The sequence below is a fragment of the Camelus bactrianus genome, chromosome 26 (assembly GCF_048773025.1).
Source record: "Camelus bactrianus isolate YW-2024 breed Bactrian camel chromosome 26, ASM4877302v1, whole genome shotgun sequence".
NCBI classification, from domain to species: domain Eukaryota; kingdom Metazoa; phylum Chordata; class Mammalia; order Artiodactyla; family Camelidae; genus Camelus; species Camelus bactrianus.
Genome location: NC_133564.1, coordinates 20332296 through 20352082, shown reverse-complemented (window position 1 = coordinate 20352082; position 19787 = coordinate 20332296). Strand labels below are relative to the sequence as shown.

Below are 19787 nucleotides of genomic sequence, written 5' to 3'. Positions count from 1 at the left end.
TGTAAGGTCTGCTTAAGCTGTATAGTTTATTAATCTCAAAATCACTTTATTCTTTCTAATATCTTATTTGGTTATTGTTAGTAGTTGCTTTAATTTTGTTCCCATCTCTTAATCTCCTCCAAACTTAATTTTTAAATCTGTTTTATAAATTAAGACATTGGTTTTATAAACTTTGTCCTAGATGATGCCTTTTTGGCTTTCATTTCTATTCAAGTGACATTTAAGTTCTTTCAGAAAATTAAATGCCAGTGTGATGGGAATAAACTGCCAAAACGAGGTAATATTCTGTGATCTTTAAAAACTTGTTTATCCTTTTCAGTAATAGTTTCTACAAATGGAGAATTGATTCATTACTTTTAAAATGTTACACCTTTTGTTAGTACTTTTTTGGTACTCTTTTTAAAGTTACGTTTGCCAAAGTTAAAAAATATAGAGAATCATATACCACCGCTCAGAATTAATAATTGTTACCATTTTGAAATATTTGTTTCCCTTTTTCAGAGATAAAAACTTACGAAGTGTGCTATCTTTTTTAATAGCAGTGTTGAAGAACACTGGCTTTTAGTAGAGTTTCTCTTTACTTTATCAAATTTGTTTTTATCCTAGAAACAATGGTTAATATAGCACTATGGTTAAGAGTGTGGTCTGTAGAGTCAGAATCCCTAGATTGGAATCCCAACTCCTTCACTGAAGAGCCTTGTCAAAGCTAAATAATTTTACATGCCTCATTTTCCTCATTTGTAGAGACAGTAGTAGTACCTACGTTACAGGATTATTAGGAGGGCTTAAAATAGCCAGACACATAGGAAGGTCTTGTATATGTTAGCTATTTTTTTTTAATTGTAGCTAAATAGGGACTTTGTGTATGGATAGCAGCAAAGTTACTGGGCCACTTGTCAGATCATTGCTTCAGCTCCCAGTCTGCCTTGCATTGCCCTGCCAGTGCTGCTGCCGCTGGAAATTACTCACATTTCTTCTTCGCCAGAAGATGGTGGCAGTGACCCTGCGGGCAAAGAGGCTTCTCTCTGACTCTGCTGGGCCTCTGTTCTGCTTATTCCTCAGGCAGCACTGCGGATCTTCAGTCTGTTCCTTCAGTCAGGGGCCAGTCACAAGACAGGAACCACACGGTAATTTGAACAGATAAAGTTTAATGAAAAGAATTGTTAACTATTTACAGGGGATTAGATACCAAGAAGGAATTCACATTAAAAGGAATACCCTAGGGCTGAGAGAGCGAACCCTTGGAAGGAGCGAAGTGGGAAGGGCAGCTGCCTCCTTGGGTTGGGATTCAGCTTCGTTGGAACAGCTAGAGCTTTTCCAAGTTGCCGGCACACCAGCTCGGACTGGCAACCTGGAAGCCTCCTGCTGGGGTGTCATTGGGCCAGTGTTGGCAGACCGGGAACCAGGGGCCGGAACTGGCCTGCCAGACACCCCGCCCTGCCGCCAGCTCAGGTACAGCAGGCCAGTGCTAGTTGGCGGGCAGGGAATGTCAAGTTGTGACTAGCAAGCAGGAGCCCTCTGCACGGGGGTACAGGTAGGTCAAGGAATCTAAGACTGATCTTATTTAATGCTTTTTGTTTGGCTGTTCACAAATGATCCAAAAGGGTACAAGGGTACATAGTGAAATCTCCAAATAATCAAGTTCTTCCAGAGAATGAAATGCCACCTTGAGGGGGATGACCTGCCAGAACATTTTAAAGCCCTCTGTAAGTAAGTAGAGAAAAATGGCAGATGGGTCACTCTATGGTTGGTGTTCTGGACTGAATGTTTTATGTCTCCCCAGAACTCATACACTGAAGCCCTAACCCCCAGTGAGGCTTCCAAGGAAGTAATTAGGGTTAAATGAGGTCGTAAGTGTGGGATCCTGACCTGGTAGGATTAGTGTTCTTATCAGAAGAGACAGCAGAGAGCTTGCCCTCTTTCTTTCTGTGCCCACACACTGAGGAAAGGTCATGTGAGGACATAGAAAGAACCTGGCAATCTGCAAGCCAGGAAGAGAGCTCGCACCAGAAACTGACCCTGCTGGCACCTTGATCTTATGCTTCTAGCTTCCAGAACTGTGAGAAAATTAATGTTGTCACTTAAGCCATCCAGTCTGTGGTGCTTTGTTGTGGTAGCCCCAGCTAACTAAAACAGTTGTTATTAGTTACTAGCTTATTACAGGTAAGTTCAAGGTGATTCATTTAGGGGAAAATAGTCCAAACTATTAATGGTGTGTTGTGTTTCTTTCTTTCAGTTGTAATCTAGAAAAGCTATCTTGGAGTGATATGCATCCAGGCCTACAAGACAGTGGCTTAGTGCAGAGCTAGAGATTTTGTCATTAAGGGTTAGCCATCACTCTCAAGAAATAAATAGAATACCATATATTGTATAGTCTAGATGTTTGGAGCTGAGCCATGAAGATTCGGAGAAAGGTAGTAGCACATACGGGAGCCACGAGGAAATGCCAGGCAACTGGAATAGTTTTGTCACCATGGACATATTTAGAGAACCTCCAACGCGGAGGTACTGAGCTACCAAATTTTATCTGTGGAGCTGAGCTTCCAAACGCTGTTTCTGGACCCTGCTGATTTAATAGAATACACACTTCATAAACTGATTCTATTGGGCAGGGGAGAAGGAAGTGTTATCATTCAGTTTTTGTTTAATGTTTTCAGTTTGCGGAGTTTGTATTTATTTGTCCACATTACAGTGAAAATGCTAAAGTTCAGAGATGATTTTTCCCAAGTTTACCTGATTAGGAAGTGTTGAAGCTAGCATTTGAGCATAGGCCTGAAGAATTATAAAGCCCATGCACTTTCATCTCATTATACCAAGCTGTCTAATGTGGAAGAACTCTGGATGGGGTGTCATGACGCCTGGGTTCTGGTCCCAGACTCATTTGCGGTCTGTGTAGCCCTGATAAAGTCCTCTCTAGACTCTAGACTAAGCTAACTCTTCTGTAAAATTGAGCTGATATATGTTCTGTTTGCTTTTTTTAAAAATAACTTTATTTGTTTTGTTACTCAGATCCTTTTTCTTACTTGGTTTTTCCACTTAACCTATCCATTTCTAGTAGAGAAGTGCTGACATCTCAGCCATGATTGTGAGTTGATCAAGTTACATTCTTTTAACAGTTTTTCCATCATAGAATTTTAAGCTGTTTTGTTCACGTGTGTAATATCTTCTTGGTGAATTTTTCTTTGTCCCATATAATGCTTTTGGTTCTTAATTCCATGTATTTTCAAACATTCTGAGTAATGTTTGACTCTGACTCTTGTAAGGAACATTTATAGCTTTTTAAAAAACACAGTATGAGAGTTGCTCATTTTTAATGAAGGAGTCTAACCCAGTCATACTTATTGTGTTTATGGACATGTTTGCATTCATTTTTGCTGTATTATGTGAGCGTGTGTTATTTGTTTTTCTTTATCACCTGACATTAGACTGGTCCTCTTTTTCATTATCGTTTCTCTTCCTTAATGTCCTATTTCTAGTCTTCAAGTAGTTAACATATAAATTTAACAGCATATATATACATTTTTAATATATACATCTGAGACTCAACAATATAAATCAGTATCAGAAAATTCCCTATTCCACAAAAGACACATCGCTGGACATGTTTTACTATATCACTTTTCCCACCCTACATTTTCTGAAGTCAGCTACATTGTTAGTACCAGATAATTATTATTTTTTTACTATTATGCTTTCATTTTTAAGAGGATCATTATTTAACAGTTAGAGTAAGTTTTACATCTACATTCACTCATTCATTCAGCAAATATTTGAGAGGTTGCTACAAGCCTGAAACTCTTCTAGGCACTGGGGAATCAGAAGCATACAACCTACACAAAAACTCCCACCTCTGTGAGATTTGTATTCTTGCGGAAAGTTAGAGATATAAATTTGGATATGTCAGTATATTTTTAATATGTAAAGGACAGATGAGATTATTAAGGGAGTAACTGTAGATTCAAAAAAGAGAAGAGGTCCGAGAACTGACTCTAGGGCTGTCCTAGCAAAAGTACCAGGAAGGAACTGCCAGGGGGGATAGGAGGGAAATAGGAAAGTGTGGTCTTGGACATCAAGAAAAATTATTTCAAGGAAAAGAGAGTTCTTAACTATGTTAGATGCTGCAAGATGAAAACTGAGAATTGACCTCTGGATTTAGCAGCACGGAGGGCACCAGTGACCTTGACAAGCAGTGTGAGTGGAGTGGCGGAGGGGAGAACTGCTGAAGCAGAAGAAACCGAAGACAGGAAGTGCAGGCAGCCTTCTCCACTAGCCTTGCTGGGAAGAGCAGGAGAGAAGTGGCAGGGAGGGGCGAAGGTGGCTCATTGGAAGAGTGGGACAGGAAGCTTCCCAAGATGGGAGAAGTGTGTGTGTGCTGAAGGGAAGTAGTAGAAGAGAGGAAAAGAGTGAGGTAGGAAGGGCAAGGGAAGTTATTGCCAGAGAGTCCTTGAATAGGCAAGAAGAGATGAGTTGTACAAATTAAACCACTGATTACTGCCTCCTTAGAGAGATGCTTTCACTTATCTTCATATCAGATAATGAGATGATACATGTGAAAATACTTTGTAAACTTGTAGAGAGCCTTATAATGTAAGCTAATAGAACAATTCAAATGGAGACTTTAAAATAAGTGGTCAGTTACTTTTTTTTCCTATTTGACCTAAGCAAGGGAAATGCTTATTGGCTGGTCTTCAGCTGTGTGTATTTCCATATAGATACATGTACTAAGCATCAAAACGTTTCACCTAGAGGACTTGGGGATTTTCCCACACTGAGAATTTGATGTTTAACCTTTCGACCACCCAACAAGCAGAGAAAACATTACCCCTTTTATCTTCTTAGAGCTTTTAAATAAGCCTGAAGCCAAATGAGAAAGCCAAGTGTAATACTTCCATGAACATCTTTTTAGCTAGAATAAAAATAGATGTGAATAGAATGTCATGGACAGCTCATTAGATTCTTGCCCAAAAATATGAAGTAGAGAACTATATTCAAACAATACTTACTCTTTATTGTTTTATAAAAATGTTGGTACAGTTGCCAATATCAGGTAGGGCCTAATACCGAATGTTCAACTTCCTGCATGAAATCAAATACATTTTTTAATCATTCTTTACTTTTAAAAACTAGTATTGATTTGATTTAATAAAAAATGTTTTCACAAGAAGCTAATAAGGATGAGTAATCTAAATAATTTTGGTGAATACAAATGGTTTTTATTTTTCCTCCTTCTTTTCTTTATTCTCATGTCTCTATTTCTCAGCTGCTAAAAGGTAATGCATTATGTGGTGATCAGATAATTGATATAATTGTTTCAAGTTACCTTTTTAGTGTACTATCAGCTTGTAGGCATCGGTTTCTCTAATTGTCAACTAGTGAATCCTCTATCTGGCATTTAATCTTGCCTTCCTGGGAAAACCAGACCCCACCATGGAGTAAATTTTTGAATTGCTGACCTGAAGTAACATGAGACTGTGCCTTGGCAGTGAACCTTTGCCTTCTGTTGTTCATAAGGAGGATAATGATGTATTCTGTTGCCTGAGGCCCTGGTTTCACTACCTTAAGAAGTAACATCTAAGTACTAGTTGCAAAGGTCTGAGTTTGGAAATTCCAGAGAAGATAATTGCATTGATATAATATTTTTATTTCTTTTGGAAAGATGAGGTAATTTTAAAATGTAACTTTTATCATTTCTACCACTTCTTAAAACCACTCATCTTACTTACGTCAACATGACTTGGAAGATTCACAGAGTTCCCTGAAAATGACCATTACTTATTTTTATGATTAAGTTATGTATGTTATTTTATAGGTGTGCTTGAAATTTTTATTTCCATGTATATATACATGTGTATATTCCATTTTTGTAAGTAACAAAACTGTGATTAAAGAGCTAGAATGAAGAGTGTTTTTTTCTCAGTAAAACAGAAAAAATGGTTTTCTAAAGCTAGAAAGATTCCCTAAACATTTTTAGCAATATTGAAAATAATGTTCAGCAATTCCCCCCAAAAAATTCCCTAGAAGGTGTAAAATGTAATTTCCTAAAAGCAGTAAAGTGAAAGGCAAATTTAAAGTCTTCTACCACTAGATTTCTGTCATTTCGTTTTTCTGCTGTGACACCTTATGCTTTACAAGTGAGTAAATTTATATGCCACCTCTGAGATCCATTCTGGATAGATTTTCAATAGCAGTTTTGCAAGATCTTTTTGATATGAAAAATTCCATTTTCTCAACCAAATTTGCAACGTCTAAAAATATTACAGTGATACCTTATCTTTAATTACAATATCTATATTTTCCTATCTGGTGAAAAATAGTACTATAGAAAAAGTTAACTTATCTAGTTAGACTATACCCACCTGAAGCCAAGAAATCAGAATTGTATTACATGTAATAGATTATGTTTGTCAAAATCACACGTGCTATTAGTTTCATTATTTTGAAGTTTGATAATACTTTATTTTCAGAGTGATTGTACTTTATTAATGAAAGAAATGAAGTTGTTGGAATTTAAAACTTAAGTTTGTATATATGTATATTAATTTTCAGGTAATTTTATATTTTGTTTCTATTACTTAGAATTTTGAGTTTTTAGTTATTTTAATTAGCTATTTTGAGGATAGTAATCTGTCACCAAATTTAGTTTAAGAATAGCTAAGTTGTATAGTAATAGAGCAAAAATTTGAAGACCGTGATCTTTTTACGTGTAAATGGTTCGATTCAGTTTTTGTAAATTAAACTATAGGACAGTAATGACTGTTCCACCTCCCCTAGATAAGTGGGTAAGTTTGTGGAGGTGAAGCAGAAAACATCTGTTTACACTCGATATCTCTCAACATTTAAGATGAAGGACCAGATCCAATGTTTTCTTAATCTTACTGCAGTATTTTGTGAAAAGGTCAGGAGTTACAGCAGCATTTTGCCAAATTTGGAAAAACAAAGCGAGAGAGAGTACAAGTACAAACAGCATAAAATTTCAAGCCAACAGTGGCTGTGTCTAAGACGTTGGAAAGAAAGATACAGTATGCAGAGGATAAAATGTGTGAAACTATCAGCCTAAGTGAATCACAGCAGTTTAGTATTTCCTGAAAAATTGGTGAAGTTTATTTAGAAGTGTTACCTCCCATGAGGCTTTTAATCTTACAGATGCCGTTTGTTTTAGAAGTGAATCTCTCCAAGTCTTTGTTAAACATATATGTAATTCTTTTTTTATGATCTTCAAATATGTCTTTTTTTAAACATTTTTTTATTGAGTAATAGTCATTTTACAATGTTGTGTCAAATTCCAGTGTAGAGCACGATTTTTCAGTTATACATGAACATGCATATATTCATTCTCACATTTTTTGCTGTGAGCTACCACAAGATCTTGTATATATTTCCCTGTGCTATACAGTATAATCTTGTTTATCTATTCTACATTTTGAAATCCCAGTCTGTCCTTTCCCACCCCCCGCTCCCTTGGCAACCACAAGTTTGTATTCTATGTCCATGAGTCTGTTTCATATATATAATTCTAACGTATTTCTCCCTAGTCCTTCATATTCTGTGGTCCTTGATGTCACCCTAAGTTGTTGTGACAGAGACGGCAAGCTGTTGACCATAATCTCTTCTCTTCCCCCATAATTGTTAGGATTGTGGCTACGCAGTTCTTCATTTTCCGTTATCTCTTGCACCTAGGTTTGGCCATGTGAGACCTAAGTTCTCTGTAATTGAATGTGAGCAGAAGTGATTTATACCTCTTCTGGTCCTCTCCTCACTAAAGCTTTAGATTCTCTTTTATTACCTCAGTCTAAATTCCTAGTGAGGCCTCTCTTCTGGTTGTCCTTCATTGCCACCTGACCTACACTCAGTAGCCCTTTACCTCTTTATTACTCAGTTGTCAATTATCTTTTCATCCATAAGCATTCATTAATCCACACATTTACCAAGCCTCTTACATATGCCAGGCATTCTGTTAATCACTGGTTAAATTCTTACAAAAGTAATAAATATTGCCCTCTTAGCAAATTCATGGTTAAATGGCAGAAACAGAAATGTAAACAGGTAAATGCATGCAACCCAGTGTGAATAGGGTTGTGATAGAAAAGCAAGTGATAGAATAGGGATATATAAAGGAAATAACTAGAATTTATCCAAGGTACAGGGTTGACTCTGAGAAGGTGTGATGTCAAAGTCTAAGGTAGGTACATTACTATAAGGGATGTGACTGATTAGGATTGATTTGGAGTAGCATCTTCTACAGTAGAGAGGGTGCGGCAGCAGAAGTTTTCTTGCAGATTGCTTTCCTAAGAGTCTGAGTAAAAGAATCGCATTGACCATTTGATATGGAGCAAAGATTATCTCCTTGGCAATAACTGCAAAGGTATCAAGGATTACCTCCAGAGAAAGTAAAAAGCTAAGCAGGAAATGGAAGTTGATCTGAAATATTACTAGAGTTGGCCTTTGCTCAGAGACCATTACAGTTCCCAGAGCTCATCCTAGGCACAGAGTGAAATTGTTTTTATCAACAGGTTAGGACTAGACTTTGGTTAGGGTTAACTTAGTTGGTTTCATGAAGTTCTAGCTGTAGACAACCATTGAATTTGATGATAACTAGCAGATCTCTATAGCAGATGGATTCTAGAATGAAGCATCAAGGAGACCTGGTAAGTAGCAGCTTAACACTGAGCACTGGAGTAGGGAGGTCAAATGCACTGTAGTTCCAGGGAGCCACTGAAGTATTAGGAGAAGATCTCCGTCACAGATGGACAGGTAGCAACTCAGGTACTGAAACTGGGAAATAAAGAATGGATTCCGACGATTGGAATCAAATAAGGAGCTCAGTTCCTGGTCCCAGAACAAGACAGACACTACCATCCAAATCCCTGGCCTTAAAGTCTTTGGATACCTCCAGCTAGGGACAGGATTGGTTCCAGAGACTAATGTTAAGCAACTACAAAGAGTACTTAGTTCAACTTCAGATGGTTAGAGAAGGAGGAAATCAGTGACACTATTTCAGTACCAGTGTTCTCATAGTAAAGACTCTAGTTCTTATAAAAACCAGGAAAACCATGAATTCAAGGTGCAAATAATATTAATTGCATTCAGTGGCTTAAGAAATTTTAATTAGAGCAGATTTTTAAGATTGATAATTAGTAAGCTATACTCCATGCTTTGACATGCTTCTTATTACCCAACAAAAATTATGTTTCCGTGGTCCTGCATTTAAGAGCTTCCTCGGTGGGTCTGCTGATAATTACAAAAACTAAAAACAAACAAACAAAACAAAGGCAGGAGTACATGGAGAGAAAGGATTTCATCTTATAGCTCATTTTAAAGAGACATCTGCAGAAAAGATGGAACGTGAAAACTTTGTATTATGTTTAAAGAGATTCTTAGAAGCTGAGCTAGCCAGTCTTCAGCTCCACCTGTACTTTTGTTACCCTCCAGCCTCTTAGAGACTATTTCTCCTTGTAGCCATTATAAGTCTACAGCTTTTCTCTTTAATATTTCTTAACAATTTAAAGGCTGTCACTTCTTCAACTTCTCAAATACGTGTTTTTTAATTTGACTGTCATCCTATAGAAATTAGGAATTTTTTAAATCAACATGTATAACTCCTGTCAGTCTCTTCTGTGCAGTTCACAAGTTACACTTTACCACTTTTGAAAGGCTTATTTTTTAGGTACATAATATTGGATTGATAAAAAAGATTTTCATTTTAGCAATTAATGTTTTAACAGCTAAAGGTATATAATTAGAGATTTTTGCTTTCAGGTTAATTTACCCATTTACTTTAGGTATGTTATGCTTACTGATGAGTTTTAACTATATTGGCAATTGTAATACAAAAAATATCATTTACAGAAACTACTTATTAATGAAAGATGTTTAGGTTAATTTTAGGTTTTAGAAGTTAACTTTTAAAAGATAGATTACATAAGCAAAAAAGGTATTAAAATAAGTAGATTGGCTAGTGAATACAGGTATACTTGACCTGCTCCTTGTAATTTAAGGATTATACCCACAGATTCATGCCACTGTGCTTGAGGGAAATGGCTGTATTTGTTTTTTAAAAGGCTCAGAACATTAACATGATACAAGATCACTGTCATTGCCAAGAGGATTAGTAAACCAGTTTGAATATCATTTTCCACCTTTAAGTATTGGTTCTTGTTCTGAATGTTCATCATAGTGATATTCAAATTTCAGACGGTTTAGACTTTTTTAAACTTTGGAACGTTCAAAAGCAAAGCTGAATCTTTTAAAGGTCTGAATTCCTTCTGACCTTTAGTGGTCTACTGGCTTGAAGTTGTCCCCTTCCTCAGAGATTCTGGTAGGTCAGGTCAGGTGTCCTCAGCTGAACTTCATGGATCACTCGCTGCTTCTTGTCAACCTCCAAAACACTGTAAAGTTTAACATGGTTAGAACTATGCCACAGTAAAAAAAAAATTCTTCATCTGTGACATTAGAGCATTCATTAAGAAAGTAGTCTCTTCGTAAACTACAGAGAAAGAAGCATGTAGACTACTGAAAGGTTTGAAAGTCCTTAGGTGTGATTAAACCAGTATTTGTTTCTGAAACAGTTTTAGATAAAGTAAGTAATCTTTCAATTGACTATTCTATAATGAATTCATTTGTATATAGTAGGCACACACCAAGTGTCTGCTGAATGACTGAATGAATTCACATTAGCTCATTAGTTGATGTTAAATATTCATCTTTGAAGCTAAAAATAGTTAAAAGAGAATGTAAATAATATAGTTTTGTCCAATATTGTCTGAGTTTTTATTTGGGGGTTTCTGTTTATGCTTTTACTTGCCCAACACATTTTAATTTTTGTTTGGGAGCCATATTTATGTTGTTATTCTGGTAGAATGGTAAAGAAACAAGAGGACCAAATGATTTCTAAAGGCCATTCTAACTCTAAACTCATTTATTTCCAGTGAACAAAGGAGACTAGGTAAACACCCATTCCTGATTTAAGGTAGGAGATAATTGTCAAAACCAATAGCAAACATTTCATTTAATGGCAGTTCATTAAAAGTATTCTCTTCAAACCATGGAACAAGACAGGAATGCTTAATGTTACTCATACTATTCAACATCATTTTCAGAAATTTAAACCTTTAGTAATCAAGACAATGAAAATGAAGTATAAATATTAAAAAGTAAGAGCTACAACTGTCACTATTTTGAAAAAACTTGTGATTATCTACTTAGAAAATCCAAGAACAAAGTTATTAAGATTAATGAAGGACTGTAATAAGTTTAGTTGGATACAGAGCAAATATACTAGAATCAGTAGCTTTCCCATTCATCAGAAATAACCAATGGAAAATGTAATAGGAATAAAAGGTTCCATTCACAATTATACAGAAACTATGAAATGAATGAGTATATCTACCAAAAATATTTAAAACTAATGTGAGAAAACTGTAAAGCTTTACTGAAAGACATAGTTGAAGACCTGAATAAATAGACATCCTTGTTTCCAGTTGGGAAAAATCAAGTTGTCCTAAATTACACCAGAGTTCAGTGTCTTCCCAAACAAAATATCAGTGGGATTTTTAAAACAGAATTGGACAATTGATTTCAAAGTTCACTTAGAAGAGAAAATTACATATCAATCACCACAAGTATTTTTAAAGATTGACAATAAGATGGAGTCTTGCTTTACCTAATGTCAAAAACATAATCAAAAGCTATAGCAATTAAAGCAGTATGATATTTGAGTAAGAAGAGACAAATCAGTGAGTGGAAGGGAATAGAAAATATAAAATCTGACCCAAGTGTTGATTTCCTCTTCTGCTCTCCATTCCATCCCATTCTGCTGCCAGAAGAGCCCACCCCTCGCAGGTGATGATAACTAATGTGCTTTAGGGTTAGGCCAGCTTACGGTGATATCATGGGAAAATTGTTTTTTACTTTCTACCAGTCTTTGGTTCATGTGAGCCGTGCCAACGTGTATTATTACGCTATGTGATTTATTACACTAAATTGAGCAGAGGCGATAGAGGAAGCAACACGACTACAGTAGCAGGAAGCCCTTTTAGGCACCCAGGCTCTGGTTATCTCTTTTATACATAAATCATATTCTTCTTTTTTAGGATATATATATATATTTTTTTGTCTGGGACACAAACTATTCCCACACTCCTCCTCGCACCTTTTAAGGTGATAAATAGACCAGTGGGTACCAAACGCCATCATCAAAAATGATAGGTGCTTTTGCTAAGGCAATGAGAGGTAGAACTCATATATATAGTGGAGTTTTAATGAAAACCTTTAACTCAGATTTCTTCTGATACCCTTACTTGGGTGGTTAAAGAATACAAATTGTCCCACAGTTCTGCCTGTTTCTTCTTACCTTCTCTCAATATAGGATGGATTAGAGGCAAAAAACAATTGGCCATTACTATAAAATTTTAGGGAAGTAGTGAGTGCTAAACAAAGGTAGTAGCAGTGGGTGGGTGTGAGAAATTCAAAAACAACAGGCTTTGTTAATCGGTCATTAGTTGAAGTTAAGGAGAAGGAGGAGTTGTCAGCATTAGCTCATAGAAAGTGGATCAGATTCCAAGCTGCAGTGGTCAAGCAGGTTCGGCACAAACTGGGACAAACGACAGACTGTGCTTAAAGGGTGAAGCTTTGATGAGAAAACACAGGCATCTCATGAGCAGTAATGGCAGCACCAGGGTAGACGCAGAAGTCACAGATCAAGTCCATATTAGGTCACGGGAAATACGGGCAAAAATTGTGGTTCAGGATGTGAGACCGAGGCATGACTTCAGATTGTGGTGCAAAAACAACTCCACATTGGGTGGTCCTCCAGGAGATTCAGTGGAGTTGAGTCATGATTGTTTGGGGCCACCTAAACCCAAGGAAATGGCTTAGCAAGAAGAAAGCAGAAAAGTAAACTGTGGTCACAGACAAGATTGTTCTCCCTGTCCTGAGAGGAAGAAGAAACCCGTGGAATGTATGTGTGGAAGGGGACTTAAGATGATAGATTAAAGAAAAAAAAAGATGCTAGATTGATTCCTGAGTATTCAGGGAGATTATTGCCGATTATTGTCATTGAGTGACTGTCTCCTACCCATGGTAGAGCCAAAGTAACTCCCCAATACAAATGGATTACCTGAGTATTGTTATTAATACACTACCGAGCTGGCTTATCTCTGGTACCAGGTTGCTTTATCTTTCTAAAGCACCATTTTCTTTGTGTCATTACTCCACTTAAGAATCTCCTGAGGCCATTTGTTTGCTGTCAGATTAAATTCCAGTGCTTTAGTCTTGCATTCAGAGACTGCTATCAGTTTACCTGTCCTTTTCCATGAATGCAAATCTTCTGTTCCAGGAAGATGATCTTTCAAATATGCCATGTCAACCTAGAATGCTCATATTTCTTCCTGACATTAAAATTCATATTTTCTTCTTCCTGAAGCTTTCTTATTAACCTCAGTCTGTTGTGCTTTTCTTCTGTTTACTCTAACTTGACTCATTCCCTTTTCCATGTTTGTACCTTTTGTCTCTCCAACTAGTGTTTTGCTTCTCCAACATAGATAATTGTCTACTCCCTAAGGGCGGAGACTATGTGTTCTCCCTGTTATCTATGCCATTAAAAACTTTCTTTTTAATTTTTTATTTGACTACTTGTGTAATGTTTTGAAAAGTCTTAGTCTTCAAAATAGTGGGAAAAAACTGACTCATTTTGCTTGGCTTTTCATATAATAAGGTGTAACTTAGAAATACAAAATGTAGTTTCCTTACTGAAGGTTCTTATGGTTTGTTTTAGTAGGACTTCTCAAGATATTAGATGTTTAAATAAGTTTAACAGTTTGTACACAATTTGCATTATGACTTAATATACATGAAGAGATAATAAAGAGATTAAGTTTGTTATCCTAAGTAAGGATTTTTTTCTAATATAAAATAACCTTATGAAATGTGTTGAAAATATAATTTTTATATTGTTGATAGTCGTATAAATTGCTGTAAAATCCTTGGAGGCAGTTTGATAATATGTATGAAATGGTTTTGTTTGACCAATCAAGTCTACTCCTAGGAATTTATCCCAAGGAAATATTTGTAGCTGTATCTGAATATTTTCAAGGCTGGTCATTATAACATTGTTCTACAATAGTAAATTACTGTGAATTACCTAAGTAGTCAACCACATGGAATTCATTAATTGTGTTATGCTACAAATATTTACTATGTAATATTATATGGTTATTAAAAATTGTCTACTAGACTATTTGGTGGCATGGAAAAATAGCCCTGATATATTAATAAGTAAAAAGGATCAGATTACTGAACAGTATAGTATAACCCCATTTTTTGCCAAAAAAGAAAGCAAAAAAATTTTATCTATGAATTTTTAAATTCTGTCTTCTAAATTATGTCCAGTAACTATGCATCATTTTTGAAATCAGGAAAACATTGTTTTATTAAAGAATTTGTTATAGTTCAGAGAGAAAATAAATAGTGAGAAATTACTTATCTACAAGGAAAGATCTTGAAATTAAGAAAAACAAAAGAGATCCCCTCCCCACCATATATATATATGCACTCCTAATTCTGTTCATCCTAATCCTAGGTAGAATTCAGAATGATCATTGATGGTAACTTGACTATAGTGATCTAGAGTTTGCAACTTAATTTCTAATCTAAGCCCTACCATTAAATGGTTTCTTTAGTGGTCACCATGAACAGCCAATCAGAGTTTCACTTTCTTCTTTTAGAAAATTAATAGACTACAGTGAATAGACTCCTAATTAAATAAGTAAACCTATCTAGAGAGCACCTATCATAGTAGGCATTCAGCAAGTGTTGGTGTTCCTTCTGAAGAAACTGCTAGCTCAGAAATTTAATGTTTTCTGAGAATGAAACTGAAGAAATGAATCACACTTCCTTCAAAGTGCCAGTTTAAAGTCTTCAAGACCTTAATGATATTCATTGTACAAGCCTTTGAACATTAATTCGTTTTATTCACATGGGTAATTATTTATAATATGATTAAGTTCTCCAGAAGACAGTCTTTTCACACTTTTTCACTCTGTTAATTCACTGTTGACATAATCGACAGCATTTATCTTCTAAAAGAAGGTGCTCCTTCATGCAGTCCAAATTTATTTGCTCTCTCAACTTCAGGTTGCTCTTGGCAGAACAGACACTGAAGACTTGGACCTCTATGCTACATCTCGGGAAAGGCGATTTCGTTTATTTGCTTCCATAGAATGTGAAGGGCAGTTATTCATGACTCCATATGACTTCATTTTGGCTGTTACAACAGATGAGCCCAAATGTAAGTGTATTTCTTAAGTTATCTCAATAATTTTGTAAGACTTTTTACTTCTCTCTTTATAAAAATGTAGAGCCATGTAAGTTTTTCAAAACAATTAACAAAGTAATATATTTCAAAAGATTACTATGATATACAGTGTCACCAGACAAATATTTCTTATAAACTCCTACTGGTATCTTTTTTCAGAAATTTTGGTTGTTTCTTCATTCTCAGTGCATTAAACTAAACACCTTAGTCTTGATATTCAGTATAATAGGCTCATATTCTGCCAAGTCAATGCTTATGTCAGACTGAACAGAATAACTCAGAGGATGGGCTTTGAATTTAGACCTGGACAAGAGTTCTTCCTGTATATGCCATGGCTCCTGCACTGTAACTGTAGGTTAATTGTTTCTCACCTGTCCCTGTGTTAGAGCAGTGGTTCTCAAGCTTCTTTTGGTATTATGTGCATTCTTGCAAAGTCACTTTAATGTCTCACTTAATGGAAGGCATCTGGATTCTCATATCTGCTTTTGTGTTCCGTCTGTTGCAGTGTTGTTTGTAGGAAAATGTCTTGCCAAATACCCAGGTCTAAATAACCATAATTTGTCTCTCAATTGTTCTTTCAAGTAAAAATTGTGTTCCGTGAAAAAGAAACTAGTTCAGTTCACCACTCAAATAGATAATCACACAGTGCTTTTTCTAAAGACAACCATGGTACTTTGGAAGGCAGCAGAAGTGCTTTTATGCACTGTTCCCATTTCATCTCACAGCGTATTATTCAATGACACGTACTCAAAGACACCTGTCAAATGCCAGGTACTGCACCAGGCATTGGAGATACAGTGGTGAGGGGAACAAATGCAAATTTCCTCTGTCCTTATGGTGCTTACAGTCTAGTAGAGGAAGCCAACACTGATCAATGAAATTTTCAAATAAATAACAAATTATAACTGTGATAGTGCCGTGAAAGACAGTTTCTTGATGCTGTGAGAGTGTATTTTTGAGAAGTCAGGTAGCTCAGGGAAATCTTCCTTCGGGAAATAAATACCAACATGGAATATGAGTCTCGTGAATAAGAGTTACCTAGGTGAATGGGAAGTTGGGAGTGGAAAATTTCAGCAGAAGAAACAACATGTCCTGAGGTGCCATGACAAGAAGGGATGTGATATATTTGAGTGAAGAAAGAGCTGGGTGGCTCTAAGTGCAGAGAGCAAGGAGGAATACAGTGTGTGGAATACGGGTATGTGGGGTGGGGCAAATCATTCAGAGTCTGCAAGCTGATTATTAAACATTTTTGTTTTTATCCCAAAAGTAATGGAAAATCATGGTAGTGGCTTAAGATTCAGAAGAATTTTAAAGATCTTACTGGCTCTATTCAACAATTCATGACTTTAGCATCATCCAGTTTAGCAGATAGAAACGAGCTCTGGGTAGCTGTACAAAATGAAAATTTTTTTAATATGCAGAAAGCAGCAAAAACAAGAAAGTTACATTAGGCAAAAAAGCGGGTTGGTTGCTGTGAGATTACTTGCCTTTAGGGGATGTCTGGGGTCTGTCAGGCAGATTACCTGACTGGTGCTGATCAGACAATTCCTTATTGACTTTTTAAGATTCCACATTTGGGAGAGTTGACACTGTAATTAGGTCTCAATTTGATGACGTGGGGCTTAGCATAAGCGATTCCATGTTGGGCCTGTTGTCCTGTTTTCAACAGGAGCATACCATGATTAGGTTGTGTTTTGAAAGATCTTTCAGGGTAGAGATAGACTGCAGAGGGCCAGAGTGGCCGTGAGCAGATTAGAGAGGAGACTCTTGTCCAGGCTTCAAAAGCTCCTAATGATGGTGGCAATGGTGATGACGGAGTGAAGAGTACCAAGGATTTCAGGCTGGCTTAGCTGGATGGCTGACAGTAGGGACCAGGTTTGAAGGGGGAAATCACAACATCAGTTTCAGACATGATGTAGATTTGTAAAAGAGGAGATATCAAAGAGGCAGTAGAATCTAGCTCTTAATCATTCATTTCAATTCACTGAAAATCAAGGTCCCAAATAATTAGTTGTTTGCTAATCTGCTTGAAACTCTCAAATAAATGCCTTAACTTAGCTCAGAACAATTATAGCCATTTTTTCTTCAGAGACAGAGTTATGGCAAAACCAAACCTTAAAATAAATCCTCGAGATCTAAAGTATAGAATGGTGACTGTTAGTTGATAATACTGTATTATATAAAACTGAAATTTGCTAAGGAAATCTATCTTAAGCATTCTCAACAGCAACAAAAAAGATAACTAGGTGATGAAAGAAAAATTTATAAAAGTTCAGAAATTAAATCTTCATTAATTTGGCAAATTGGTACTTCACAAATTAGCTTTTAATGAATTAATTTTTGATCCTTTGATTGTATCCATTGAGATCAGGGGAGAGGACTGGTAAGAAGTATGTATTTGGGACTCACCTGCACATGGTTGGTAATTAATGCAATGTATATGAATGGGATTGTCTAAGGAGGCAGTATGATATGAGGATAAAGGTGACAGTCATGATACAAAAGGCTAGAATTTAAGTAGGGCTCTTTTTTTGAGGAATTTGAAGGCTATAGTAAGGACTGTTCTCTATGTTCCTTTGATGTCCCTTTCCTCCTTCCCTCTTTCCTTCCTTCCCCCTTCCTTCATGAAATATTTATTGAGTACTTAATTACCATGTGCCAGATAACCATATTCTGCCTTGGAATTGGTTGTTTTTGTGGTTTTTTTGTCCTTCTATATTACTGTAAGTTTCCTGAGTATAGAGACTTTGTTTGTACATAGGAAAGATCATTATATATAAGTAGATATATATGTGTTCCATACATTTTTGTGTAGTTGATTTTGCACAAAGTGGATTTTTATATTATTGTTAGCATAGATTTGATAAAAATGATTCATATATATCTTGGAATATCAAATGGTATTTTTGCACTAAATTCTATCATTTTTGTTAAACATATTTGAGAAGTTATTCTTTAAGTGGCACCTAATGATTTAAAACTTCATAGTTTGAAAATCTTTAATTCATTATCTTGTTGAATTTTTTCTTTATAATATATTCCCTGGAAGTCTGCTGCTGGATTTCTGCTTCTTAGAAATGACTTTAGTGGTGATTCTTTTGATAGCTATTCCAAAAGCATCACTTGCAGGAAAAAAACTGATTTCCATTATAAAAAATTAACAAAAGATATTTAACAACTACAAATTAACATTACTGAATTTCTAACCAGCACTTGTAAGACATAATTAAGAATCATCACTAAAGATCAAGATATTTATAAAAACTTTTTTTAAAGTGTAAGGTTTTAAAAAGAAATACCTGCCTTAAAATAGGAAATATGCTTCGTAGACTGAATATTAAATCATATACATATCAAAACATATTGAAGTTAGACAGACATGTTTAGACCTTGGCATTCAATTATTCATTTAAAAATAATAAGCCTCATGAGGTTTTTTTTAAGGATTGAATGATATCAATTGTGTTTAGTATAATACCTGACATGCAGTAAGCACTTAATAAATGTTGCTAGCTGTCATTGTCATCATCATCATTATCACTAGAGTTCATAGCTATTATTTTTTTTAAATCTTTAACATAATTTTATGGAATCAACAGGAATAATGGTATGTTATGTAAACATTTGCGTAATAATTATAGTTCAAATAAATGTTAATTGGGATATCTAATTGTTGACTGCAACTTTGTGTAAATCAAGAAAATTTCTTATTTTACCCACTTAAGTAGAACCTAAGGGGAGAATTTCTTTCTAGAACTAAAATAAGTAATTATTTTCATGTAGCTTCAAGTATTATTTTAAGTTTTTAAAAATGTATTGTTAAAAACTTTAGACATATATAAAAGTATTAAAAATATAATGAACATCAACCTATAGCTTAAGAAATAATTTATGTCCCAAAGAATGAAGTCTCTCTTCACCTAAGTTATGTTTATATATGCAGTAATTTCATATGAAATAAAGAATTTAGAAAATCAGAAAATCCTTTGAAGAACAATCTTAATGGCTCTTTAGTCTTTATTAAAAAAAAGCCGATCATACTGAACATGGTGACATGTCCGGCAGAATGAATATGTCTTTTGTGAATAACTGACCCTGGAAATCTCATAAACCCTACAAAACTCAAGAGTGTGTCTAACTTCCCCTTTTGATAAATAGCTCCTGAACGTTGCATAAGATCATATGAGTGTACTTTTGTACCATTTATTTTTCTTCTTTTCTTACTGCTATATTTCAAAAGCAACAGAATAATAAATATTATATACATTGTTGTGTTCATTATGGAAAGGAAGATGTCTATGAAACGAATGCATACAATATTATGATTAAGGTTAACTGCTGAATTCTACCTTATAGACCTGTGTTTTTAATCCCTTGATTACACATTTGCATATGAACTATCTTGGGTTCAAGAAAGAATGTTGTTGCTACACAGAGAAGAAAACTATCTTCATAAAAATCAGTTTGCTTAATTTTA

General features: G+C 35.4%; 1 protein-coding gene across 2 annotated transcripts in view; it reads left to right on the top strand.

The window, feature by feature from the left end:
• The window catches only part of MICU3 (mitochondrial calcium uptake family member 3), an 81611-nt gene that overhangs the window by 14178 nt on the left and 47646 nt on the right, over positions 1-19787 (top strand). For both annotated transcript variants that reach the window (XM_074353507.1, XM_074353508.1), the window contains exon 2: positions 15130-15283. In XM_074353507.1, the coding sequence (XP_074209608.1) occupies positions 15130-15283 (154 nt within the window). The remainder of the gene's footprint in view (positions 1-15129; positions 15284-19787) is intronic.